The sequence below is a fragment of the Oreochromis niloticus genome, linkage group LG12 (genome assembly GCF_001858045.2).
Source record: "Oreochromis niloticus isolate F11D_XX linkage group LG12, O_niloticus_UMD_NMBU, whole genome shotgun sequence".
Lineage (NCBI taxonomy): Eukaryota > Metazoa > Chordata > Actinopteri > Cichliformes > Cichlidae > Oreochromis > Oreochromis niloticus.
Genome location: NC_031977.2, coordinates 18,150,246 through 18,177,850, shown reverse-complemented (window position 1 = coordinate 18,177,850; position 27,605 = coordinate 18,150,246). Strand labels below are relative to the sequence as shown.

General features: G+C 40.4%; 1 protein-coding gene across 3 annotated transcripts in view; it reads right to left on the bottom strand.

Annotated features, from left to right (window-relative positions):
- The window catches only part of sgsm1a (small G protein signaling modulator 1a), a 35,137-nt gene extending 9,873 nt beyond the window's left edge, over positions 1 to 25,264 (bottom strand). For 2 of the 3 annotated variants that reach the window (XM_013275402.3, XM_013275403.3), the window contains exons 1-13: positions 25,145 to 25,264; positions 24,960 to 25,003; positions 13,951 to 14,026; positions 6,496 to 6,658; positions 6,054 to 6,206; positions 5,896 to 5,963; positions 4,976 to 5,121; positions 3,137 to 3,274; positions 2,673 to 2,797; positions 1,745 to 1,812; positions 1,498 to 1,661; positions 968 to 1,103; positions 123 to 252 (exon numbers count right to left, since the gene is read on the bottom strand). In XM_013275402.3, coding sequence (XP_013130856.1) covers positions 123 to 252; positions 968 to 1,103; positions 1,498 to 1,661; positions 1,745 to 1,812; positions 2,673 to 2,797; positions 3,137 to 3,274; positions 4,976 to 5,121; positions 5,896 to 5,963; positions 6,054 to 6,206; positions 6,496 to 6,658; positions 13,951 to 14,026; positions 24,960 to 25,003; positions 25,145 to 25,163 — 1,430 coding nt within the window. In that variant the 5' untranslated portion in view covers positions 25,164 to 25,264. The remainder of the gene's footprint in view (positions 1 to 122; positions 253 to 967; positions 1,104 to 1,497; positions 1,662 to 1,744; positions 1,813 to 2,672; positions 2,798 to 3,136; positions 3,275 to 4,975; positions 5,122 to 5,895; positions 5,964 to 6,053; positions 6,207 to 6,495; positions 6,659 to 13,950; positions 14,027 to 24,959; positions 25,004 to 25,144) is intronic. The other variant, XM_003451730.5, reaches the window with a different exon arrangement.
- Positions 25,265 to 27,605: the final 2,341 nt, after the last annotated feature.

Below are 27,605 nucleotides of genomic sequence, written 5' to 3'. Positions count from 1 at the left end.
AGTTTCCTCTGTATTGCGGAGGTTGTCAGGTGTGTTAGTGAATCACAGCAGCCTTCAGGAGCTTCACAGTTCCCCAGTCTTAACACAGCTCTGTCTATCTCGGGGCGTGTTTTATCTCTCACCTCTCATGGTTGCACCCCTTGGGTGTCGCCGCTTCAGAGAAGCTCCCCTGAGAGCAGGAGGAACACGAGGACTTCCTGAGAGTGGGATGCCACATCTTAGCTCCTGGATCCATCAGATCTGGAGGAGTAACTGCAGCAAACACAAAAACATGCCATCATAATCACTTTAGAGCAGCATACTGCTGAGGCTTTCGAGAACAATTATATTTGCACTTTGCAATATTTTTGCTGAAGCACAATTATGCTGATCACTAGTGACCTGCTTATGCTCGATTCCTGTTAGAGCAAAGAAAACAGAAACATTTATGATAATATGATAATCGTGAAGAATGAAGCCATCGTGTTTAATTACATTAATATAGGGAGGAAGTTCAATTAAGCAAGCGCCTTTCTCAATTCGGTTGCCATGTTTGATTAGTTGTCCACTGTTCACCTGATTAAAGGCTGTTGTGTCGTGGTGCAGTAAAAGAGGTGTGAAGCATTGTGGCTTTATTGACACAGCACACCAATAAACATTTCCTGAGGCACAGGACAGGGCAGGAGGATATTAGACGCAAGGAATTAAAGTAAGGCGAAGCTGACAGATGGACAGACGAGCCAAAGTGTGACAGTGTTACAGCTGCTTCCTGTGAGTGAGGGGGATTCTTCAGGACAGCTGCAGGACCGCCTGGGTACAACCAGGGTCCCTGTTTTGGTAGGGCCCTTTCCAATCGGTTGGAAGGACGGGGATGAAGTCAGATGGGGAGGATGAGTTACAGTCACTGTAACAAACAATCGGCAACATTTTTATCAAAATGCAACTGCAGGGAGAAGCCCCTGGGCCCTGCTTATGTTTGGTGACTCACCAAACTCTGACTGACTGTTTGCAAAGAGGATTCGGAAGACATAGTCCGTAGCCTCGTCCTCCTCCTTATCGGAGACTGAGTCTGAGGATCCAGATCCCTGAGGAACCCTCTTTCGTAGCTTAGGAAACACCTTTCCCTGCAACAAGAAAAATAACTAAAGGCAATGACAAATATGCTGAACCGCTAAAGCCCAGAAAAGCCACCCCTGTGAAGATGAACCTGTTTAGTGTCTGTATGATTAAGCCTATTAATAGTGGCTTGAACATGCGTGGGTGGTTCTCTTTATTCAGTTCAGTTAAAGAAACATTAACAAAGCCATTCAAGGTCTAAGTAGACACTAATCCACACTCGTTCACCAGTATCTCTCCACACAATGCTTTAAAGAGGCTGTGCATCCATTTCTTTCAAATCCAGATGTCTTTTCTTTATTGATTTATCGATCAGAGGAGACTGAAGCACACTTTAGCTCTTTTGTGTGGAAGAACACTAGAATAAATGATGCGTGCTGTGGGACAGCCCTCCGTGCTGACCTTTCCCCTCTGCGACCAGAGTGGAGGATCAAGCTGGCCGTGGGGAAGGAGGCCATTCTCAAGGCAGGAGAGGAACTGGAGCAAATGACCTCCTTTAGGGAAACGTAGTGGAGGTCTTTGGATCCCATCTTGACTGACCAGCACTACCGTCCCCCCACTGTCCACTACGAGGTAAACAGCAGATGTAACAGATCAACAGTAATAACCTGCAAACTCAGAGTTACAGTAGTGATACAATTTCACCCACCTTGCTGATGACAATGCAAATAAACTATCTCTTCTAGAGGGATTGTCATGGCATAGTCCCAGTAAACGCTGAAAAATATGGAGACAAAATGCTGTGACCCAGACTAGTCTAACCACTGGATACTAGATAACAGCGACACACAAACCCATTGTAAATTTTTATGAAAATCAATTATTTTACAGCTGCCAGAAAATAGTAGTTGGAACAATCAATTCATTTGGAGAGAGAATACACCTCAAAGTTATGACATGATTTACGAGTTCGACAGGTGTCTTTTACAGTGTCTCAGTCAATAAACCATCTGCTGGATGCCGGTGTGTGAATATCAGCCTCATCAGATCAGCACCATTTATTCAGTGCGCTGAGCCCTTGAGCAGCGCACAAACACACTGCATTATTCAGTAACAGCCGAGTGTTAGACAAACAACACAGCGGAGAAGAAATAATGCGGTGCTTACACGTGTGTGCGGAGGCAATTTACATGCTAAGATCAATCAATCAAATCTTTTTTAAAATATAGAAGTAACAAGTTTTAATACACATAAAGAACAAATAAACACAAAGTCATTGAAAGTTATCCTCTTCACATGAGAAAAGAAACAAAACCATAATGTTGACCATTTCCTGTTTGAAAAGGAGTATTAATTCCTACCCCTACCCGGCTCATTTTATATGTCTGTTTACATTCCAATGCACATATATGCTATAAATAAATATGCCTGTCTAATACACAGATTCATGTTATTTAAATATATATGTTTTTATAAACAGATCTATAATTATGTAACTACACCTATCCAAAATTATTGCTTTTTTATAATAGTTACTATAAGCAATTATAGTGACATATTAAAGTATGTGTTACTATAGAAGTTGGTATTATAAAAGTATTTCCAACAGTTATTTTTACAGATGGGTAAATTTGCACCTGCGTTCATACTCCAAGTCTCCCACAGAGCCGTTCATGAGCTGATTGGGCGTCCACTTTAGTGTCATGAGTTCAGCAGTCTGGTGCAGAGACAGGTAACCTGGAATAGCCTCCATATCGTCCCTCTGAAAGAGCCACAGGGATTCAACTGAGGATATGTTTGTACGTAATGATAAATAAATGTAATAACTAATGCTAATTTTTACCACGGTTTACCCTGATAACACATAAAAGCAAAGCATGTTTTTAGTTTTATGTGTAAAAGATAAAAAAGAAGGAAGTGAAGATGTGTGCATTCACATTATATCACAGTGATGTGAGAAAAAATCTCCTAGAGTGCTTTGATGACAACATAATATGTAGACCAGCTTTTATCCAGGACTTTAATGTAACAGGATACACGTCAGGTTTTAAAGGTTTTATCTCACAGCTATATAAATGCTGAAGTGGACCGAGACTGTTACCGGTTGTACGAGCACGTTGTTCTTGCCAAACAGTAGTGTCGCCCTGTTGTTCTGATGCAGCGACTCTACATATTCACGAGCTGATGGCGAGGGGGAGGGGCGCTCATCCATGCTGCTGCTGGAGTGCCGCTTCTGGATCTAGACACACACAAACACACAAAATATATAAAATCAGATCAAAAACTTATGACTTACATTTATTCATTCGTGTGCACCAATGCAGTTTCAGTCGTTCCCGATGTCAAAAACCAGTCTGATTTTGCTTGGAGCACACAAACGCATCCGTAAGCACCGCAGCGTACAGGACAGACCAAGTTGACCTGGTTCGCTCTTAACTTGGCAACTAAATAAATGTGATTGTCTGCAATACACTCTGTTCTTTCTCCTGGGACACACTGAGCTCCACTCATTGCAGCAATCTTAGCGAGGCCTCCAGACAGATAAACAGCATCTCAGAAGGGAACGTAACTGATAGTCTGCCGAAGCTAATATCAGCTCATATCTCAGCATAAATGGACACTAGACATGTACAGAGAAAAAACAAAAGAAGCCTGAAACTAACTCTGCTTTCACATCTGGTGAAAAATACAGCTTTTACTGTTTTGGATATGTTTACTTTAGAAATTTGCAGCAGAAAATGTGGTTTGACAGGAACAAATGATCATGAAATCTAAGTAAAACTTACATTTATGTTCTTTGGGAGCTGTAAAAGAAATACACAAGTGCAGACACATATACACGGAGTGGAAATTGAAAGAGTTAATGAAAATACGTTCCTTGGATTGACAATAGAGGATAAAATAACCTGGAAATCTCATACATGACATATACATAACAAAGGCTCAAGAAGCATTTCAGTACTGAGTGAACTGGACTACAAAACACTCCATGTTCTCTACTCTCCACTGGTTTTAGCATGTTTGAATTACTGTGCAGAGGTCTGAGGCTATACTTATCAATACTGCAAAAAAAAGGCCATACAGATAATCCATAATACTGATTATAGAGATCATTTAAACCCACTATTCCCAAAATCAAATAAATTTATACTGAATTTCACTGATCTGGGTCATAGCAATGAACAACCTAACTACCTGACAATATTTTGGCTGGTTTCTTTAGGGGGCACCACAGCAGCTCACCTGCTTCCATCTCACCCTATCCCTAACATCCTCCTCTGTCAGATGATCCCTTTGTATGTCTGCCTTCACTCCATCCATGAATCTTCTCTTTTCCTCCTGCCTGGCAGCTCGATATTCAACTTCCGTTTGTCCAGTCTCTCCACTGTTCCTCCTCTGCACATGTAAACACCATCTCAGCCTTGCTCTCAACTTTGTCTGTAAGCTGCTCAATCTGCTCACTGATGTCCTCATGACCAGGATGGATCTCAACATCTTCAGCTCTGCCACCTCCAGCTCGGCCTCCTGACTTTTTGTCAGTGCTATCGTCTGGAAACCATACTTTTGTCACAAATCACCCCTGATACTCGTCTCCATCCACTCCACCTCTGTCCACTGTCTTCTTCACCTGTCTGGTCCATTGTCAGTTGCTTTGGATGGTTGACCCTGGATATTTAAACTCATCCACCTTCACTGTTACACCTCTCATTGTCTCCCTCTCACTGACACACGCCTCTGCTGACGTTCATTGATCTTCTCTCCAGAGCATACCTCCACCCTTCCAAGCTCTCTTCCACCTGCTCCCTACTCTCACCATGGATCACAATGTCATCTGTAAACATCTTCCACAGAGACTCAAGCCTGACCTCATCTGTCAGCCTGTCCATTTTTGTACTAATGTAACATTTTCAAAATAAAGCGCTATACATTTAACACTTACACACAGCGCGGGCCTCTTAGTAGGAGAGTCCTGCCTGCAGAGGCCGCCGTGGATACGATGTCGTTGTACTAACTCGTCAGCAGACGGGTCTGTCCAGAAGTGGTCAGCTGTCTTCATCTTTGTGTATTCCAATGCACAAGGTCCAACTGTTGAACAGTTTTGTTAAGCAACAATCTCTATGAAAATCAAGCATTAAACACGTTGTGTAATAAATGAAAGACAGAAGAATGACTTTATGCATGTTCAATCATCCAGATAAGGAAATCCCAGAAAGCTGATCCTGTTGATACGATTAACAGACTCAACTTGCTGGGAAAGACTGAACTGAATTTATTAATCTATTCATTAATCTGTCACTGGAAAGTATTAAAGTCCTTGCAATTCCTCAGTGCAAGCTAGCTTGTCTAGAGTGTGTATATTGTCTAGGACCTGTCAAGCAAAAATCAACTGAAAAAAAAAAAGGAATAAAACAAAAATAAAACCGAATTTTTTTTTTGCTGCTGTCCTGTCTTGTTATTCAGTTTAAGACCCCTTAGATTTATACAGTGACTCTCTTGGTTGGGGATAAGGGGACAAGCATGCAAGCATATTGATAGAGACAGGGAGCACTTCTGCCTCCAGTGAAAACAATTTTCACTGTTCACTGGTGGGAAACCACTGCAGGACTATGCTTGTGTTGCTGCACAGCAGATGTCAACAGGTTAACGTCTCAGCAGTTTAGCATTTGGTCACGAGGAGAAGTTGAAAGAATAAAAAGAGCAAAGAACAGTTTCCTTGATTGGACAATGAGTAAATATAAGAAATGGCCTTGTAAGAAACGGTGGGATAACATAATGTCCTAGTTCTGCCTACTTTTCCCTAGGTCATAATCTTAAATCTTCATGTAAATAATATTAAACTGCCACTGTTGTAATAATTACCCAACAGAGATGCGAGGATAGGTCCATCTACAGGGTCCATGAGAACAGCCTCTTTTTCGTAGTATTTACTGAAAGACAAATATGAAAGTGGAATTTTGCGGGAAGACAGAAATCTTGTAACTCATGTGGACAAGATGCTGTTTCCTGTCTCAAATTACCTGCTGTTCTCCACCAGGTAGAGGACAATCTTGTCCAGCACTTTCTCAAAAAGAGCCGTCCGTATCCACAGGTTCTTGACTACAGGCGGGCTTAGGCTGGGCAGTCGGGGCATCTTGCGAATGCTGTCTTGACTTTGCAAGCTTTGACTTCGTCTGCAGAAGGGAAAGAGTTATAATTTTAGGAAGTAGACGTGTTTTTAAAACTCCCGAAGCAAAACCCCATCTGCATAAAACAAATACAGTGGCATAAGTGACTCATGAATAAAAATGCCTATAAACATGAATTATTTAGAAGCTTTTCATCATAAAAATAAACCCCAGCCCTTCAGAGAGACAGTCATTTGTTTTCAGTGCTTTCGCTGGAACAACAAACAGGCTTTGGTGCAAGCTTTGAAGTCTGCTGTGATGTGTGAATATGAGCTGTGATGTGTGCGTCTCGCACTTTGTCTCAATGATCTGCTCGAGCTCCTGGGCCTTCCTGCACAGCTCCTCAGCTGGGGGAAAGCTTTTCCCCACCTTGGTGAAGAGTGCCGCGATCTTGTTGCTACGTAGAAAGCCCGCCGCTCGCCGCTTCAGCCCATGAAGGACACACGCCTCCACCGCAGCTGTGTGTACAAAAGCATGATGTAATTATTAGGGTGCACTGATTAATAAGGTATGTCAGAAAAGCATAACAACACAGGACACGTGAATGCATCATAACAACAAAATCATCAAACCCAACAGAGAGACAGGCAAAATGTAAAGCAGAAAATGCTTCTGTCGCACAAAATTTTAAGTTTAATGTTATTTTTTTATTATGTTAGCAAAACTCATTTTACTTTAAATAGCAGAAAATATTATTTTAGCATTTTTAAATCAGCTGGGACAGTAAAAATATAAAAAGAAAGCTCACATGTTAAGTTGTTTTACATAATTTCCTATTTACACGTCACATGGACGCGCAGGCAGATTATGATGGATATCTGACATTTAAAAGAAGAAATGTGTGGGCAGCATACTCTGCACCTAAAGCTTTCACATAAGAGTAACTTTACCTACAGCTGCATTAAATATTACCACAACTTTGATCAGCAATGACTAAAGCAATTTTGACATCACCCAGAAATGTGTTTGGTAAACCAAAATATTATCTTATGCGTAGCTTTTATCATTTATTCTCACTCAGCCTAGCAGTCAGTTGACAAATAATGTGGCTTGTTGCGCAGTTAATTGCACTAACAGTACCTTCAACACCTTAAATTTGGGCTCCAAATTTGGTGTGAAATTGTTCTTTTGTATGTTACTTGGCAAATAATTAGCAGGCATCCGTGGATTCCCCTTGTTAGTCACCGGCCCTTTATTTTTATACCTGGCTAGTGGATTGGACATTTAGGATGTGAATCTCCCGATCCGCCACATCTCAAATATGCACTATGCTATTGAGATGTGGTGACTGTGGAGGCCATTTGAGTACAACTCATTGTCTTGTTTAAGAAACCATTTTGAGTTGATTCGAGTTTTGTCTTCTTGCTGGGAGCAGCCATAAGAAGATGGGCACACTTTGGTCATAAAGGGATGGACATGGTCAGCAACAATCCTCAGTGGTGATTAAACAACGCTTGGCTGATACTAAGGGAGCCAAAAGTGTGCCGAGTAAATACACCTTCACAGCACCACTAGCCTGAACCATTGATACAAGGCAGGATGGATCCATGTCTCCATGTTGTTCATACCGCTTTCTGCTCCTACCATCCGGATGCCACAGCAGGAATAGAGACTCATCAGACCATCAATCTTATCAATCTTCTTTCAATCACCTTTCTTGTGATGGTCAATCTGAATTTCAGCAGGTCATCGCGACCATGACTACATGCCTAAATGCACTGAGCTGTTGCCATGTGATTGGTATTTGTGCAAAAAGTGTTATATGTGTACCTAATGAAATGGCCATTTAGTGTGTGGTCACTTCAGTCTCTGTTCTGTTTTATTTTTACACATCGAAAGAGAAAACCAAGATGACCGTTCTAAAGCTCAGGTTTCTAAGCTGTACTCAACAACATAGAAGTTGTTAATACTGTGTATTTGTATAGTCTACATGTGTGTACACGTTCAGTGCATTTACACTGTACAGATGTAGCATCTGTCATGTGACCTGTTTTTTTTTCTTATTTGACGAATGAACATTTGCTAAACTGTTTCCCTGGTTACAATACATTATTAAATATGCCAAACCATCAGATAATCTTCCAGTTTACCCAGTAAGCGGCCCACAAGTTAAAGGCATGTGGACACACTTGCACAGTCATTTGACCGTGGCAAAGAATAAGACACCCCCCGTTCCCTTTCAGGTCTACGTGGCAGCGCCTGGAGCTGTGTTGACATTTGAGTTCTCTTTCAGGACTAATCCCGTAGCTCTGTTCACATGGGTTCAGGGGGAAGGCTGGGGTTGCCATGGCAACTCACGGGAGAACGAGATGAGCAGAGGGAGGGAGAGCCAGTGCCGAATCATCGGCATCATGATCGTTGTCTTTCCACCATCTTCACCCCACTAAACACTGTCACTCTTTCTTTCACCCCACTCCTTTTTTATGGACTTTTTCTGTCACTGTTAAAAAATCCGGTTAGCAAGATTTTACTCCAGCACAGGCATTAAAAGTCTCAGTTTCCCCCACCCTGAACATTTTTTGCTCATTATCTCTCACATCTATCTAAGGGCAACAATCTGAATGTCATGATTACATTAAAAGGCCTCCAAATACACTTCATGCCCTTTACCCTTTCACCATTTCAGCTAAGTCGTCTTCGATGCCAAAGCTGAAAGCAATAAAGCTTTAAACCTCTACACTTTTGTGGAAGTTACTACTGATCTACCAAGCTTATGTCACAATCTCTGCAGCATCACTTAAATTAAACCCTCTGAAATTACAACCAACATCTGTGGCAGAGGTACTCATAGTTTTAGAAAAAGGGAAACCTGTTACTCACTTTTTTCAGTACTGGAATTTCAACTTATTTAGTGAAGTGAATAGTTTTATATGAACTATTTAATGCAATTACAATCACAAAAATCGTGTAGCGTGAAGAAAATGAGCATCACATGCACGGATTCAGTCCCTAATGGTGAAAACAGCTAATACAGAAAATTGCCTCTAATCATCCTGTATCTGTGGCAACTGAGTGCATTAGGAGACTCTTGGCAGTGACACAGCTGAACAACACTTTGTCCAAGGCATTTGTGTTGTGGATCTCAGCAAATGAACGGGAGAGAGAGTCTGGGCATCGTGTCCTCTGCTCCACACTCTGTGTTTGTGGGAATGAGTCAGCACGAGGTTCTAAAAAGTTAACAGCAGCCTAATTTCAGTAAGATTTGAGTTTTAAAACAGAGAGTTGCTAGTGAAATATTTAGAGCAGAATGTGTTTGTTTTCCCTTTTTTTCTGTCACATAAATAATATCACACCACGAATGCTCGTATTAAACATCTCCAATAATGACGTAACCCCTGTTAACTTCAGCCTCCTCCTCTCTGCTCGCTTTTAGGCATTTTTCTTTCTACTGTGTGTGTGTCACCATATCCCTGATATGGAAATCTCAGACACATAACTCTGGCTGTAAGCTGAAAAAGAATACCCACCTGCCAATCTAACCTTCTGTTTGAGAAAAGGAGTCAATCAGAGAACAACTGCCTGAAGGGAAGGGGAGGGAAGCTAAAGTAGCTTTTTTTGGACAGTGAATGAACTGAGAGGGTGCATTAAGGGTAAACATAAGACACATGAGCATTATTTTGAACTGTGAATCATGCAAAGCTAGTCTTAGGGTGCAAGGATAATCTTTGATGTGATACTGCTGGCCTGACTGCTTATTACACTGTGCTTCTTTAAAACTGTATGTCAACAAAACAGTGTATGTGCACTCAAAATACTTCTTCCGCTACCAACAGCAAAAGTGGAGGACACTTGGTGACAATGTTACTTTAGCTTCAGGAAGTATTTCTAACAGCAAAAATCCAATGAAGTGTTTCAGATGTGTTCACTACCGTTAAGTATAACCCATCATTCTGGAGCTTATAGAATCACCTTTAGCAGCGATAACTCTCTCCCACATCATGGTGAAGGAGTTTTTCGGCATTCTTCTTTACACCTTTGCTTCAGTTCATTGGCATTTGTGGCATTCGTTTATGCAAAGCTCTTTTACGGTAGCACTATAGCATTTCAGTCAAGATGAGGTTGTTCAGTCATTTTCTAATTGTGCGGTCATGAACTTTAACATTTAACATGCTAACTGGTGCCTGTAGAGTCTGAGATGCAGCTCTTAGGTTTCTCTGATTTGGGGGGAATACTTGCTGACAGGCCACTCCTGGGAAGATTTCTGTTTTGAATATTTTCCACTTGTGAATAACATTTCTTACTGTCGTATGATAGACTTCAAATTGTTTGGAAATGGCCTTACAGCTGTTCCCCAATAGATGACAACCAACAGTTGTTTCTCATAAAACTGCCAAGCCCTTTGATTTTATAGAGGTGCTCACATTTGCTGATGATCATTTATTTTAATGGTAAAGTGTTCAAAAGCATTTTATCTTTATTATGATTAAATTTAAGTGAACAGCTTTCCCATTCCCTGCACACTAACATCAGCCTCTGCCTGGGCAGCTCATCACACTAGCCTGGGCTTTGGAACTTAATTGCTCCCCAGTGAGCAAGCTGAGTTTTTTCTCCCATCTTCCACTCACTCTCTGTATAGACCACATCTGAAAGACATGTAGTAGCAGGAGTCAAACCCCCCCCCCAACAACCCAGAGATGAGAGGGTCATCCTGATGCTGAATTTCCACTGGTACTGGTATGATAGCAGTAGATGAAAGATGTACCTCAGACAGAGCAGCAGCTATTAAATCAGGCTATTAGATGATCCAACAGATAATGTCCACAGTGCAGGCTGAGACCGATGAAATGAAACATGAAAGCACCACCGGAAACACATAAAGGACCCCCCCGCCCCCCCAACACTGAGAGGTATTAAAGAAGTCTTTTAGTTGCACTGTAACAAAAATCTGAGCTCTGTGACAAATTATTTTCATAACCCTCCTGCAGGAAAATAAAACTACAAAAAAGAGATTTTAGGTAAGCTGATTACTGGATGGGAAGGATGTCCAACATTATTCACTTATGGTTGTTAAATAGGTTCAAGCTGTGCTGCAAATTCCTTTCCTACTATGATAATAACCCAAACAGGCTCTACACAGATATTATGAGGGAGTGAGCTTACATAAGAACCCAAAAAGGAAACAACATTGATTTCTAAATCAGCTTATTTTTGATTTTACAAGCCTCAAAATGAATCTCTTGAAACAATGACACTAAGAGGTAAGTCACTGTTTCTGCAGCGTCTAATTTACCTTCTTTGATATTAGTCTGATCCAATTAGTCTGAGCAATGCAAGTGCGCAATTACGAGCCTATAGAGACCCACCAGGTTCTCTTTATTATCACTGGTACACCTCCTTGCACATTTTTATACAGTAGTACAATGATATCATTTATGCCACAGGCCTTTTTTAATTTGTTTATTTAATCTTTTTCCCTACTTAATTCTCTTCCCTACTCTAAATATTTACAGCCTCTAGGCATGTAAAATGAAGCCAGTGTGGGTGTGCCGCATGCAGTTCCTCTAGTGGCCACACGAGGCAGGCTCTAAAGTCAAAGCATGTGGAAAAAGTCAAGTCAAAGAAGTCAAAGTCAAGAATCCAATGTGAAAAAGCTTAACTTTTAATTATCAAAAGGATGTTTTTGTCTCTATGAATATTTTCTCCTTCTTTAGGTTGGGCTTAATCGGTTTATAATTCATCCAGTTGGGCAACTGGCTTTAGGGCGTGGAAATGATCCTTTAATGGTCTATGGGAGCCGATGGCAGGTTGGCAAGTGTCACAACACAGGTAGCTGAAACCTTCTGGTGTCCGCTAGGCTTCACCTCTGTAACTGGAGTCACTGAACTGGACTTCTCTGCTACATTTGTGCTTTTGGTGCTTTTGAAGCATTTTCAGTTAAATTATCTGACAAGTAATATGGCACAGACTTTTTGCTCCAGTTTTGGTGAGTCAAATTCTAGTCTTTTGTTAGTCTCATCACTAATTAACTGATATGTATTTCTCTGTGTTGCAGTCGTACAGTTCACGGATGCAGCTTGCTACCCAGATTTGCTGATGACACCACCTTCTCTTCCAAATATGGCCACTGCTGGTTTAAAAAACAAAAACAAACCATGACCATGGCCAAAGCACCAATGCTCGAGTCCAATGGATGATGTCACACTGGCGATGTCCATCTTTTAAATACAGTCTATGGTATTAACAGCTCTGTCTTTCCCTTTGTTAGTTGTTATTCTATTACATGCCTTATTTTCTGCCAGTGTTCAGCTTTATTCCTGGTTTGATTCCCCGAGTTTCTTAATATTTTTTTACTTAACCTGTGTATTTTGTGACATTTAAAAAAACCATAAATGCGCATAAGTTGCTTTGTCCTGTCCTAACCAATCATCCCAAGAGTCAGAGTTTGGGTTCTAATCTGAACACCATTAGAATTCATTTGTTTCACATTAATAATGATGGTGTGTGTTACGCCATGCCTTTTTTCTCCAACAGTCTTTGTCTTTGCACACAGCTAGTAAAAATATCACTTTTTCTGCAAGCTGAGAGTCATTTTATTCACACTTAAATCCACAAATATATCTTGGTATTGATTACAGCTCCGGTCTGAGCCAGACATCCGATGAGCGTGACCACCTGCATGTGGGCAGTGTGTTTCTCACACTAATCATACTGCAATCCAGAAGTGTGATTTGGAGGCAAGAACAAAAACACTTGGTAAAGGACTGAACTTTAAATATCTCTTATTTGTACTGAACAATAAATATACTCTTGTGCTAAAAGTGTGTCAACGCCTGCTGTTAAAGCAGTAGGCACTCATCCACCATACACCATCTCTCCTTGTGGAAAAACTAATTCTATAACACAGACCAATGGATAATTTCTTTGTAACAACCAAATTTTCTTTGAATGTACTGAACATCTCACTGTTATCAATAACCCTACATGATAATATTGATTAATTTAATATTAATTAAAGAAACCCTTCTATTCAGTTAGTGACGTTGTAATGAGTGTAAATAGAATAATCCTTTAATTGTCCCACAAGGAGAAATTTGGTTGTAACAGCAGCAAAAAGACATATACAAACAGGACACAGGGCATAGAACAGAAGCACTCAAAATTTATACATATTTACATCATGGACAATAGTTACTAAAACAGTACTGTACAGTTATTAAAATTAAAGTGCAAATAAGTGGCAAACCCAGGTTGTAGTGTGCAAACAGAGCAGGATACTGAAAGATGTTTAAATAATAAGAATATTTAGAATAACTTGAAAAGTACAGATTGTGTATCATACCTGTGCATTAAAAGTAGACATGTAACTTCCAATAAGTTAGTATATATAAACTGAGAAATGTAATGTGCAAGTTATAACAGTAGTAGCTGTTTGGTTTGCAAAAAAGCAGAAAAAACTGCAATGAAGTGGCTTAATGGTTAAGAAAAGTATCACTGCGATTGCTTTGTTTTTAATTTTGTCCTGTAATCAATAAATGACTTGTGAGATATAAGCAAGTATGATTTGTGTGAAGTAATTTTGAGCAAGGCATCATTCATAATTGATAATATTTTAATGGTTGAAATTAATCATGAGTTTCAGGCCACATTTAAGAGAAATGTAAGATCAGGTTGTTAGTTAGACACTCAGAGGGAAAGATAAAAAAGATAAAGAGTTCTGAGTAAGTTGACTGAAATAAACTGACATTAAGCCTTTCCAGTGTTGCAGAATTACTTGGAGAGCAAAAGCTTCACGATTTCTTTGATTACTCACCACAAAAGGACACAATATGGCTGCTGTCTTCGTGGACAAATTTCCTGGTGACAGCTTCCTCCATAATCTGCTTCACCTGTCAATGACATGGCAGATGCTGGGTGACTCATTCATTAATATGCCACAACAGGCAAAAAACATTCGGTGGCACAGGAAGATAAATATATTTCAATCCTGATGCACTTTTGTGCATAAAAATGAGTTCAGTGATGAACTGGGGTTTGAAATTAAGGGAGGGGGGGGAAAAAAACACTGAAGAAGGAAGAGTGCATGTTAAGTTGGTGGATGAGTCACCAGCTCTCATCTCAAACTACTGGGAAATGGAGGTGATATATTTGGGTGTGGAAGGAGAAAGGGGAGGGATGGGAGTTCATCACAGACCCCTGTTTCTCACGGTCAGACATCAGAAATGGTTATTATTCAGGTTTTGTCATCACTGGGGTCTGTCCCTCTCTCTGATCACATGACAGCTACAGTTAGAGCCATAAGATTTTGGACAATGAAATATTTTTATAGTTCAGAACCACCACAGTGGAATAAAAAAAAAAAAAATCAACAGACTGACGTGCAGACTTTTGGCTTTTAATCGAGGAGTTTAACAAAAGCACTGCATTAACTGCGTAAGAATAGCAACATGTTCTACACATACATGTTATCGAAGGAAATATGAATGAAAAGTGATTGGACATTTGTCTCACACCTGGTTTTGTGGCCAGGTGAGGCCTGTTGCCTCGTTATTCTACAACGCATCAAGCAGATAAATGACCCCGGGTTGACTAAACTTGCATTTGGTAACTGTTCACTGGAACTCTCGATATGAGGTCCAAAGGAAGTCCAAATGAGAGAGGCCATCATCAGGCTGTAACCACTGGTTACACTCAGGAACAAGGAGGCCAGATTAGACTTTGTCAGAAAACATCTAAACCAGCCTGCATGGTTCAGAACAAATATTTGGACAAATGAAACCAGGATGAATAAGCTCATGATCTGATACCACATTATCTGTCAAACATGGTGGAGGCATCGGCATGCACAGTATGTCTCCAATAGAAGCGGGTCACTACTGTTTATTGAACGTGACAGCTGATAGCAGTCTATAAGGATGAATTCAGAAGTGTACAGGGCTGTACCCTCTGCTCAGATCAGACAAATGCTGCAGAAATGATCAGACAACACTGCACAGTGCAAATAAAGAGTAACCAAAAGCAGACTGCAAAAGCAACCCAAGGTTTTCTCAGGGGAAATAAAATATTCTTTAATGGCCAAATCAGTCACCTGGTTTCAGTCAAACAGAACATGCTTGCCAGAGGCCAGAAAAACCCACAAACAAGCAACAACTGCAGTAGGTGGTTGCAGAAAAGCTATAACATAACAGTTAAATTGAGGAAACAGACTTTGGTGATGTCCCTGTCTTTCTAGACTTCAGGCAGTCTCTGACTGCAAAAGGATTTTCATCCAATTATTAAAATAATCCCTCTATTTAAAATGATGTTAGTTTGTTTAATTACTTTTGATCTTCTGAAATTTGGGGACTGTGGGTAAAAATAGTTGTATTTCCAAAGTATTTACTGCCAAGAATTTTGTTAAAGCCTTGGATTAAGGCTAAAAATCTGCATATCGATCACATAAAGATTGTATCCACTGTGGAGGTGAACAGAGGCAAACCTACAAATAAGGTAAGTAGTCAGATAATATAAGGCACTAACTGTATAGCCAATAGTTAAGATGATTGGGTGTATCAGATGTTCTGGTGGCTATGGAGACATCCTACTGTGTGGGCACTGGTCTGCAATATGCATGGAAAGTATCAAGCCCTGGACACGGCCACACAGATAGCTGTAATTTCCTGTTGAAATGAGTCTGTCCACAACGACCATATTACACTGCCAGGTTCACCCACTACACACAAAGACACACACTTACGGACACACACACACACACAATCCAGAGGTTTCCCCTGCTCTGTTTCTATACTCCTTCTCCAGCACATTAACTCTATATTTCGGTGGCATGAGCAAATATTTTCTCTGTGCGACACTTCTGCAACTATAAGGCAATGAAATTTACAGCGTGATCATAAAATTTTCCACTAGATAAAGTTCTATCTTCAGATTGGATTTTCCACTATGGCACAATTAAATTGATTAATAATTTCATTACTAGTTTACTCACTATACATAAATGGATTATAACACTTGTATTTTGATCTTATATTTACTGTAAGCAAACTGAGATAATTAAATCACTTCAGGTCATCCATTCGGCATTCAGATCTTTATTTAAGCAAGCATGCGCTGTAAAAATATGAAGGCACACAGTAATCAAAGGCTGACTATTATCTAACTATTACTACTGGCTATGAGGAATTCAAATACTGCTGTTAATCAAGATGACAGTAATTTTAGCTACCTTACTGTTGTCATCTGACATTCATGGTTATTGGTCATTTATAAAATGCTAATCTAGTTCGCAAACACATGAGGTAAAAAGTGTTAACCTCTCACTTAAATTTGATTTTAAGTGAGAGGTTAACTATAATAACTGAAAAGTACTTATATTTTATACTTGAACAAAGTTACTCAGACATTTGGCAGGACTGGTAAGTTTATAAAGTGATGTTTAATACTGTGCAAAAGTCTTGAGTCACCCACTACATCTTTATATTTTGCTTGGAAAAGGCTTTCCACCAGATTCAGGAGTATGTTTATGGGAATTTTTGACTATTCTCCTAGAAGCTGCAGGCAAGCACAATCACCAAGCACAATGTAATTATTCAGATCCTGATGTTGGACAAGAAGGCCTAACTCGTAATTCATCCCAAAGGTGTTCTGTTGGGTTGGACTCTGTGCAGGCCAGTCAAGTTCGTCCACACCAAACTCGCTCATACATGTCTGTGTGGACCTTCCTTTGTGCACATGTGCAGTCTTGTTGGAACAGGAAGGGGCCATCCTCAAACTGCTCCCACGAAGTTGGGAAGATTAAATTGTCCAAAATGTCTTGATATGCTGAAACATTAAGAGTTCCTTTAACTGGAACTAAAGGACGGAGTCAAACTCCTGAAAAACAACCCCACATCATAACCCCCACTCCCTCCACCAAAATTTACACTTGGCACAATGCCATCAGGCAAGTACCGTCTCCTGGCAACTGCCACACCCAGACTTGTAAATCAGATTACCAGATGGAGAAGCGCAATTCATCACTCCAGAGAACACATCTCCACTGCTCTAGAGTCCAGTGGTGGAGTGTTTTACACTTTGCATTTTGCTTAGTGTTGCAAGGCTTGGATGGCCATACAAACCCATTGAAGCACTTCTCTTCGGCTAATCTGAAGGCCACATGAAGTTTGGAGGTCTGTAGCGATTGACTCTGGAGGAAGTTGGCAACCTCTGGGCACTATGCACCTCAGCATCCGCTGACCCCGCTCTGTGATTTTACATGGCCTCCACTTCATGGCTGAGCTGCTGTCGTTCCCAGTCACTGTCACTTTGTTATAATACCACTAATAGTTGACTGTGAAATATTTAGTGGAGGACTGGACTTGCAAAGGTGGCGTCTTATCAGAATACCATATTGGAATTCACCGATCTCCTGAGAGCGTCCCATTCTCTCACAAATGTTTGTAGAAGCAGTCTGCATGCCTAGGTGTTTGATTTTATACACCTGTGGCTGTGGAAGTGATTTGAACAGCTGAATTCAATGATTTGGATGGGTGAGTGAATACTTTTGGCAATATAGCGTACAACACTGCATTTCCTACCACTATTTTTAAGACAGAGACTGCAGGCACGAAAATGTAACAGATGCACACACACTGCTGAGAATATCTGCCAACTGAGCTCTCACTGTTTATGCAAGATGACAAATTAAATCCACAAATCTTTTTTTCTAAATACTTGGAAGACAAATGAACCCAGAAGCCTGGAATAAAAAAACAAAACAACTCACTAATTAGACAGCAGTCATTACTCAAACTTGGACTGTTCGCATCAGTAGCATTGTTTTCTTTAGCATCAACAGAAATGATTCACACTGCCGACACACCAGAGAAAGTGGCAGTCACTGTGATGCACACCAGCTCCGTTAATGATTATATAAAAGCCTGCGTTCACACAAACACACACAAACACTTAAAACACAGAGGGCTTTTATATGCACCAGTTTTCTTTCTCAGTGCATCCGACACACAGAAAACTGACTGCTAACTTGAGGAAGCACCCTCCTCCTCCTCTGCTTGCGTCCTCATCTCTCTCGTCTGGGCTACAGATCAGGCCTCTGAGGAATTTATATGGTAAAACGTCTAAGCACAGACAACCTACAGGTTTCTATGGAGACGTCACGAGTCTCACAGTGGATCACTTCCGCCAAAAGGACGCACAAACATTCATTCATCTCTGAAATAAGAGGCTGAGTGCGGCTCTCCGACAGTCACTATTAATATCTAGATGCGCCGTGTTGTCGTCATCTTGTTACTCTGGCATCAATAAAGCAGAAATCCACCCAGACTTTACTTTTTAAAGTAACCATATCTGCTAGAATATCACCCAAGAAACAATATATTCTCACTGAGATTTAAGAAAAACCTGAAAATTAACAGAAAAAAATGATTTGTTTCAGCAGCAAAGCACGATGAGTCTGCTTGAAGGCAACAGCCAGAGTGATAAAGGATCTTTTGAGTATTCCAATTAACTCCTCCAAGAGCAGAGCAGGGAAATAAGAGGGAGAGAGAAAGCTCCTTGCATTAAAATCTCCATCCAACATTATTCATAATCACTAAGTCTAATGCTGATGTAAGGGAGCGCACAATAAAAAGAAAAAATTACTGTTATTCATGTTAATCTACGGCACACAGAGCTGCAGTTCTCTTATAAAGGCGTCCAGCTGAATCACGATTCCATTATGTGAATTACAGCCTAATAACGAATGAAAAGAGCGATCAGCTGTAGAAATGGCAAAGAATGTGATGCCACCATAAAAGTCAGTATAACCACAACACAGCCCAAAATAGCTACCAAGGTACTCTAACCACAGGGTGGCTTTTCTAAAACTTCTTTCTGATGACTGCACCTTTACGAGGACACTGTGGAGTTTTTAAGCAGTGATTGTACAGTGTCAATATTCAGTCTTGACATGAAATAGTTTTACACGGCGCACACTGTATGACTCGAGGTCGAGGCGGGACAGCTTTAGAGGAAGCAGGGCCCTCCATTCACATAATGTGGTCCAGTTTGTTCAGATTTGCCTCAGCTGCCATACTAAACAGCATGAAGTACTGTAGTTCAGTTTGATTATAAGCAGTGTAGCAGCAGTGCACCTCAGCAAAGCCAGGTAATCCTATCCTATCGATTCAAGTGTCACTATGGCTGCTTCCAAAAAAAGAAAAGAAAAATTGGGGATCTAAATAATGCAAAATGTAAATAAAACCGGAATGCACATTTCCAAATGTCATAAATTGACATTTTGTTCACAAAAGAACATGGAAAACATCAAATCTTTAAACTGAGACATTTTAATATTTTATATATAATATCTGCTCATTTTGAATTGTTGGTTCTCTCCGGGTACTCCGGCCTCCTCCCACAATCCAAACACACGCAGTTAATGGGGTTAGGTGAACTGGTGATTCAAAATTGCCCATAGGTGTGAATGTGAGTTGACTGGTTGTCTGTTTCTCTGTGTTAGCCCTGCAACAGACTGACAACCTGTCCAGGGTGTAAACGACCTCTCGCCCTATGGCCGCTGGGACAGCCTCCAGCCTCCCAGTGACCCTGATTTGGCTAAACAAAGGAGAATGGATGGATGTATGTTGTCCCATTCTTAAATGGCATTGCATTCTAACTGCTCAGCTGTCCTGGGCCTTCTTTGTTATATTTTTGGTTTCATGATGGATCAAATGTCTTCGAGTGGTTAAAGGTCAGGATTGGATGGAGTGCAGGAAGCAATGCTGCTGTAACAGCTGCTATGTGTGGTTTAGCATGGTCTTGGTGAAATGTGGATGGCCTTCCCTGAAAAAAAACAGTCATGTGGATGGAGGCACATGCCACTTTAATAAGTCACCTTTATATACCTTTCAGCACTGATGGTGCATTTTCCAGATATACAAGCTGTCAACTGTAGAAGTGCTAATGCACCCACAAACCATCAGAGACGCAGGATTTTGAACTGAGAGCTGATAATAAATCGGATGGTCCATAAAGATTTTTAAATTTTGACTTTTCCAGTTTGCCTTAGTCTGTTTTTTATGAGTTTTATCCCGGAGAAGATGGCAGCATTTCTGGATTATGTTTATATATGACTTCTTCTTTGCATCACAGAGCTGTAACCTGCATTTGTGGATGGCACAGTGAACTGTGCTCACAGACAGTGATTTCTGTAAGTGTTCCTGAGCCCCTGCAGTGACTTCCACAACAGACATTTTCTGTTTTTAATGTAGTGCTGCCAAACAGCCAGAAGATCACGTGCATCCAATACTGATTTTCATCATTGTCCCTCGCACACAGAGTTCTCCAGATTTTCATATTTTCATGATGATTTCATTTTATTTTTGCAGATTCATGAACCTCTGCCTACTGAGAAGCTTTACTGCTCTGAAATGCTCTTTTTATATCCAGTCATTTTACTGGCCTGTTGCCAGTCTAAGTTCCAATTACCACTTACGATTCCAGCTTTTTGTTGCCCGTGTCAAATTTTTGAGGCATGTCAAAATTAGCTAATATTTTTTCATGAGAAAGTTTTTTTTTACTATAACATAGATATGTTTTCTATGTTCCACTGAAAATTAGATATAGTTTTATGAGATCTGCAGGTCATTACATTTTACACAGCATCCTGACTTTTTTTTGGAATTGAGATGCTACTTTTTAATGCAACAAGCTCAGAAATATTAGTTTCTAATACAATAATAATATCTGATGTTTTCCCTGCATTTGTCCCTGCAAAATGAACCCATCAGCCCTGGATTAGTGCTGTAGCCACTCCATAATCTGCTTTGTATCTAGTAGCTGCTCACTACTGAGTCAGAGTCTCTGTCTTGCAACGTCTGTAAAGAACTGGTTCTTGTACAAATCCCTGAGACCAGGAGAATACACACAAGCAATCAACACAACATGATGAAATTCACAGACCTCCACTGTGTTTGCTGCACAAACAGTTAAAGTGAAAAATCTCTATAAACAGAGTCAACCTCTCAGTCTATTCAGTTTGACTACCTGCAAAAGTTCTAACTTTGATTCATTTGCTTTTTTGTCCTCCAAATGTAATTAAGCCAAGGCCAAAGCTCTATTTAGCAATTTCAAAGAAAGTACTCCGGATGTGCATAAATATTTACTAGATTCTTCCCTTGACCGCGCTCTGCCTCTCCACCTAGTTTTATGAAATTCAGCTTGGTAGTTTTTGTGCAATCTCGTTTATAGACAGGAGGAACTCAAGACTCAACAGTAAAAAATTAAACAGGAAACTAAATGACACAGCTCTCTCCCTCTCTCTATTGCCCCTTCTCTCCTTTAGCAAACACAGGTGTGTATTTCTGTTTGTGTGCACGTACACGTGCAAACGCGATTTTCAAGAAGGCGGAGGGAGCAGCACGATCAGAGCGAGACGCAGCCAGACAGAGTGGGGCTCTGTATCAAAGCTGAGGCAAATAAGATTTCTCATTTAAAACAATTTTGCGCCAGAAGGCAATTCAGCTGTCACAGACGTCCTGCGCTCTCTGGATAATGGCCCACATCCAGGTATATTTGAGCAGACTGATGGCACAAAACCAGCTGGGCAAGGAGAGTGTGAGAACACACAGCATAGAGTCACCATATGGCACAGCCCACACTGAGTAATAAAAACCATAAACTGATGTGAAAATGGCACAAACAACAACAACAACAACATCTATCTTTGCTTTCAGGGAGTGAAGAAGTAAATACAGTTTTTTCAAATATGTTATCAACAGATTTAATAGATGTAGCAAAAAAACCTCTAAAAACCTCTGAATAAGTTTCCACTATCTCTGATTTTGGCCACTCTTCAGCTGAAAAATGTTGAAGGATGTCTCAATTTAGCTTTTATTAGACTCCTCTAAATCCATCAGTTTCTCCTGATTGAGACATTCCTTAGTGAATTTCTATTGTGATCAGAATCTTTATCCCACTGAAAGCTCAATTTCTGGCTCAGCTTCATTTTTTGGATAGATTGGCCCAGAACTGTGATATGATGCTGAATTCATAGTTGACTAAATGACTACAGGCTGCATGAAATAACCCCAAATTATAACATTTCCTTTTCCAATCAAAGTTGGAATGAGGACCTTCTCCTAAAAGATGTTTTTGTTGTGAACCAAACATATCTGCTGTACTGGGTACTTGGGCTTCCTCCCTCCATCCAGAAACAAGCATGTTGGGTTAACTGGTGATTCTAAATGGCTTTTGGCTGTGATCTAGATAAAGTGCTTTAAGTGGTTTGAGTGGTGGGTGAAACTAGAAAAGCGCTACATAAGTACAACACATTACATTATTGATATTGTGGCCAAACAAACGTATGTGTATATGTTTCTGTTCCTAATGATCTGGTCTTTGGCTGCTTTGTAAAACAGTAGCTTAGCTTTGATGCTATTTTTGGACAGCAAAGGCTTTTCCTGACAAAATTCCACACAGGCCACATTTCCGATTGCTCTGATTGTAGATGTATGCATTGTGACACCAGACTCTGTAAGACTTTCAGCGCATCCTGCAAAGACATTTTGGCTTTCTGAGGCTTCTTTCTGCATCTAATGTCCTGCCTGTGGGCTAAATTTGCTGGAGGGCAAATTGAAATGTTTAACATCTAATAATTTTCCTTGCAAATAAAACAGATATCTTTTTAAATCACTTGCCACACTCTTAGACACTCATCGGCACAGAAAACCTCAGATGTCAAAGGTTTTAAAAGGACCTCCTTTATAAGCTTCCGATCACTGCCAGGATCAATGATCCTTTTTTAATGATGAAAATGTTTAAAAAATGTGTCATTTGTTTGCGTATCAGTTCAGTGTGTATCCTTATTGAATACTGTAAAAAAAAAAAATGTAACACTTTCCACTCTTCTTTTTTCTTTTCAGATTCTTACATCATTAAAAATGCTGATCTTCATTAAAAAGCTGTCTGAGAATAAAGTCGCTGCTACACTAACAAAGAGCCCCAGTGAATGAATCTTTGAGAGGCCTTATGCACACAGAGAGCATATTTAATCATGGGAAGGGTCTGGTCTCCACAGATAAACACTGGAGACGCGGAGGAAAACAAATCAGACCACTGCCTCTACACTCTTCCTTTCACAACATTCAGGATGTGATGATTTAAAGGAATAAAGCCCAGTAGAGCATGAGGTAATTAGAGAGGAGAGCTAAAAAAAAACCATAAACATTTTTATCAAATAAAGGCTAAAAATGTCTCCATGCAACAATCAAACAGCTGTTACTGTCCCTCTTCACCTGAATATTCTTCTAGAGACCAAAACCAACAAGACTCAGAGGGTTTAGGTTATATTAGAAAGGCGTGGATGACACTGAGAAAACCTATCCTGTACAAACAAAGGGCAACAAAACGCTTAACTGCAGAGTATACACCACTACAGGACAATGGAAACACAATAAGGTAACACACAGCAGTCTGCTAACAGACATGCACCTGTCATCTATCTCCAATACACTGGATGTGCTTTCGTTTTAGATTTCAGCTGTAAAAATGTTATCGCTCTTCTGTGAATATTTCAATGCCTCTCTGCTATGGTAAATCAACTTCCTGTCGGCGAGTTTTAGTTTCCTGCCAGTCAAAGCAGAATTTAAATATGTTTGGGTGGATGCAGTTACCACCCCAGAAGCTTGCTGCTGATTTAAATACAGCTGCTATGTGTGAAAAAAGGTGTTCTTTCTTTAAGGAAGCTGGTTAGTTGGTTGGTTAGTCTTTAAAAAAGGAGCAAACTGGGGGGAAAATGGTGCCACTCTTGATTACCTTCAGCATCTGTATGAAAGGAGGCTCTTTGTGAAGGCACAGCCCATCAGTTGGACTCAGCAGCCCTTACATGTTCACTTCCATCATGCTTCCACCATCAAGGCAAAGGTTTGGCCTATATGCCACTGGATAGATTTTTAACCTTCCCCCTCCATGACTGGTGACATGTAGGATATTTGGCTCTCAGACTTTAGAATTTCACCTGCAGTTCACTTTAATTCTTACTGAGCTTAATGTGGTGTGCCTGCTTATCTTCAAGATTGTATAGGGGAGTGTTGGCGGCACAATCACCTCGACAGTTCATCATAATCTAATGAAACTCTATAATCTTACTAAGGCATTCATTTTGTGGAACAAAGGGCTTAACACTATGAACCATAAAAACATTAGCTAATCTAATAACACCTTCCTCCAAACAGATGCTCCTGCAGGTCGAGCTTTGCATCCCCGCACCAGCCTCATTAACACGGGCTTTATGTAACAGTCTAAACAGTCATTAACATGTCAGTGGCATTTATGGAAGCTTTTATATACACAAAACTCATTACAAACACACGGGCACGCACACACACACAGTTTGAGTCTAGAATCACCAAATGGTTTGGCAGAAGGCTGATGGTTTGCTGTGCCATAAACACAACAAACACTGACTAAAGACAATCTGCTTCCTTCGTGCTGCTTCTCCACCCAAATAATTAGTGAGGTGCAGCACTACATCATTCATGCTGAGAACAGACCTTAACAAATTAAGCAACAATAAACTGTTACTGCACTTTAATAACTGTTGTTAGTATTCTACTTTTTCTCCTTTACTATCAGCTTGTTTTCTGGTGTTTTTCTGGCAGAGGTACAGATGAGCACCACAGGCACACATCTGTAGTCATCACCAGGAAACAGCGGACACGGTGCCAGCCAGTCTTTGTTAGGGATCACCTGGCAAGCCTCTTCGAGCACAGGCTGAACTGCGGAGCTTCATACGAACCAACATGTTTGTTTTTCCGACTCGATAACTGCTGAGCTGAAAACACCCACCTCCTTCTTGACGGTGCGCAGCAGCCGCTGACGGGTCTCTGCCTCTGAAACACAAATAAGCCCAAACAGCACATCTTTACTTTCTGGCACGACTCAACTTTCTCCACGTTCCCAAACAGAGCCAAATGTTACTTAAATAAATTTAAACAACAGATGATTACTAAAAAATGTTCTTTTGCTCCCACCTGCCATGATTGTTGCCATGGATCCTGTCTCCTGTCTGAACGCAGCACCCTCCCATCAGCTGCTTGTACAATGTGGATCACGACTCCACCTCCTCCGAGCACACGCCTCTTAAAGACACGCTGCGCTGCCTCCGGGAACGGGTCAGAACCAGGGAAGGGAAATAAATGTGCCGCATATTTACCGAAAGACAACTTTCTAGCCTTAAAATCGGAGTAGATTGTATTATTTACGGATACAACCCCAACGTATTACAAACGCTCTTTAGTTACAAGAAATCTTTGCGACAATCTGACTCAAGGATAGTAAAAATAATTTGGTTTAACCGAGAGTTTGGATGAAATCTATTACTGAAATTAAGACATGACTAAAACATATTAGAGCTTCGTGTTTGCGTAAATTTATCAGATGGGGAAATCTTTTGTCCTTACGCCATCTTGTGGTCAAAATGTAGAAGAACGGTTACATTAAGATACCGAACAAAACTAAACTAAAACTAAATTAAATTCTGGGTAAAAATTATTATATAAAAATCAGTTATTAACATAATAAACAAATAAAATAAAATAAAATTAACTGATTAACCGTAACTGCTAAAATAACAAGTAAATAACTAACTAAATGAATAAATAAATAAAAACAAAAGGGGCAAAATAAAATAAAAAGAAATTTAAAAAATAAACGAATCCTTAAAATATTTATTTATTTATTAGTTAAAACTCCTTGTGAACATAAACTGTAGAGACAAAGATTAATGCGTTGACTAAAACAATAAATAAATACATACATACATAAATACATAAAAATAAAATATATATGAAGATCCATTCTTCCCCTCATCTGTTCTACTGTAACACTCTGCTGCATTTCAAACCAGATATGACTCTTGATTATTTTTCTGTAAAATTAAAAAAAAAAAAAACACAAAGAGTTATAACTCACACTGTCCAGAAGATGGCGACTGGGTAATTTATTTTTATGCCCAGTGATTAGAAGAAACAGAACCAACAGGTCCATATGGATCACCATTTTTCACCTTTTATCTAAATTTTGTACTTACTTTTTTTTTTTTCTCATAGCATCCAGATCAGAACACATTAGAGAAACCTGCAATGTGAGTTGGAGAACCACAATAGACTTGAGTGAACTATAGAGTGGGAGATCTTAAGGCCATAAGTCCAGCCGCGCCTGGAGGACTGAGCTGTCAGGTGAATCAGGTGGTGAAAGGATGGAGTGATAACACAAGATGACAGACTGAGGGGACTGAGGGGTGCAGGGCTGCCCCCCCCACGCTGTTTTTCCTCACAAGCATCCTCTTTAACCCAGGATTCCCCGGCTGGGGTGACTCACACCTTTAGTTAATGTGAGGTAATAGGATGTCGTGTTAAGTGTCATAACAGGACTTCTGCCTGAGTAAACGGCACAGCACACCAAACTCCTCACCAGCTATCCTCTGCCTAATTAGCAATGTTTGTCTTAAGACCACAGCTCATGCACACAAACATCAACACTCCACATTTATTTACAGCCTTTTAGCTTAACGCTCTTCTGTGTAGGAAGAAAAACGTATAAGAAAATTGAACAGGTTCCTATGAATCACAACAAGATTCAAGTGGACAGGTCAAATAACAAATAACAGGGGTTGCAATAAAACTTGATTTAAATACATTTTGATATAAATATACAAAACAGATGAAAAAGGTTAAAATTAGGGACTTCATTATTTTCTAAATGACAACAACTCTAAGGAATTTTAAACCACACCAACACCAGCTTTAGAAATAACAATGCTGTGTCATACAGGCCTCTTTGCCTGTCAGCAGAGCCTCTGGCAGAAGCCAACATGCACATGTCGATGCGTGATTAGAGTCGACGTGCTCTAACAGACACCAGGGCATGTGAGGGAGGCTCCTGTCAGTCTGATGCTCTTCTGCACATGTATGCCAATGCAGATTGACAGGTTTGTATGTCTGAGAAGGCCAGTAATGTATGGTTTGTTGCTATGTTATTGGCCCTCAGGGGCCCCTACACCTCAGCTGGATAACCACAGCCTTTCCCTCCCAGCTTTTCCCCATCCTAGCTCCAACAATAATATTATCACTTTTATTATCACTTTCTCTGCCTCTCCCTCTCTGTCTATTACCCGGAGAGGCACCAACTTAAGGGGGAAAGAATCTAAATTCTTCTTTGCTTCTCCTTTGATGTCCATTTAGCAGGAGAGGGCCAAAACAACAGCTATTAAACAGTCCTTCTGCACAGCACGTTCCCCCAGCTTCAGGTGGTGAAGCCGGGCAGTAAACCATGTGACACCAGGCCAGACAGCGCGGCTGCAACTTGGTTCTTAAGTGACAATTTTATGATATTACTGGATGTCTCCTGTCCTATCCTGTGTCATATCCATTTCCCAAAGTAACTTCATTTGATGCTCTCTCTCCGCTCACAGACCTACATGACCACGGCTCT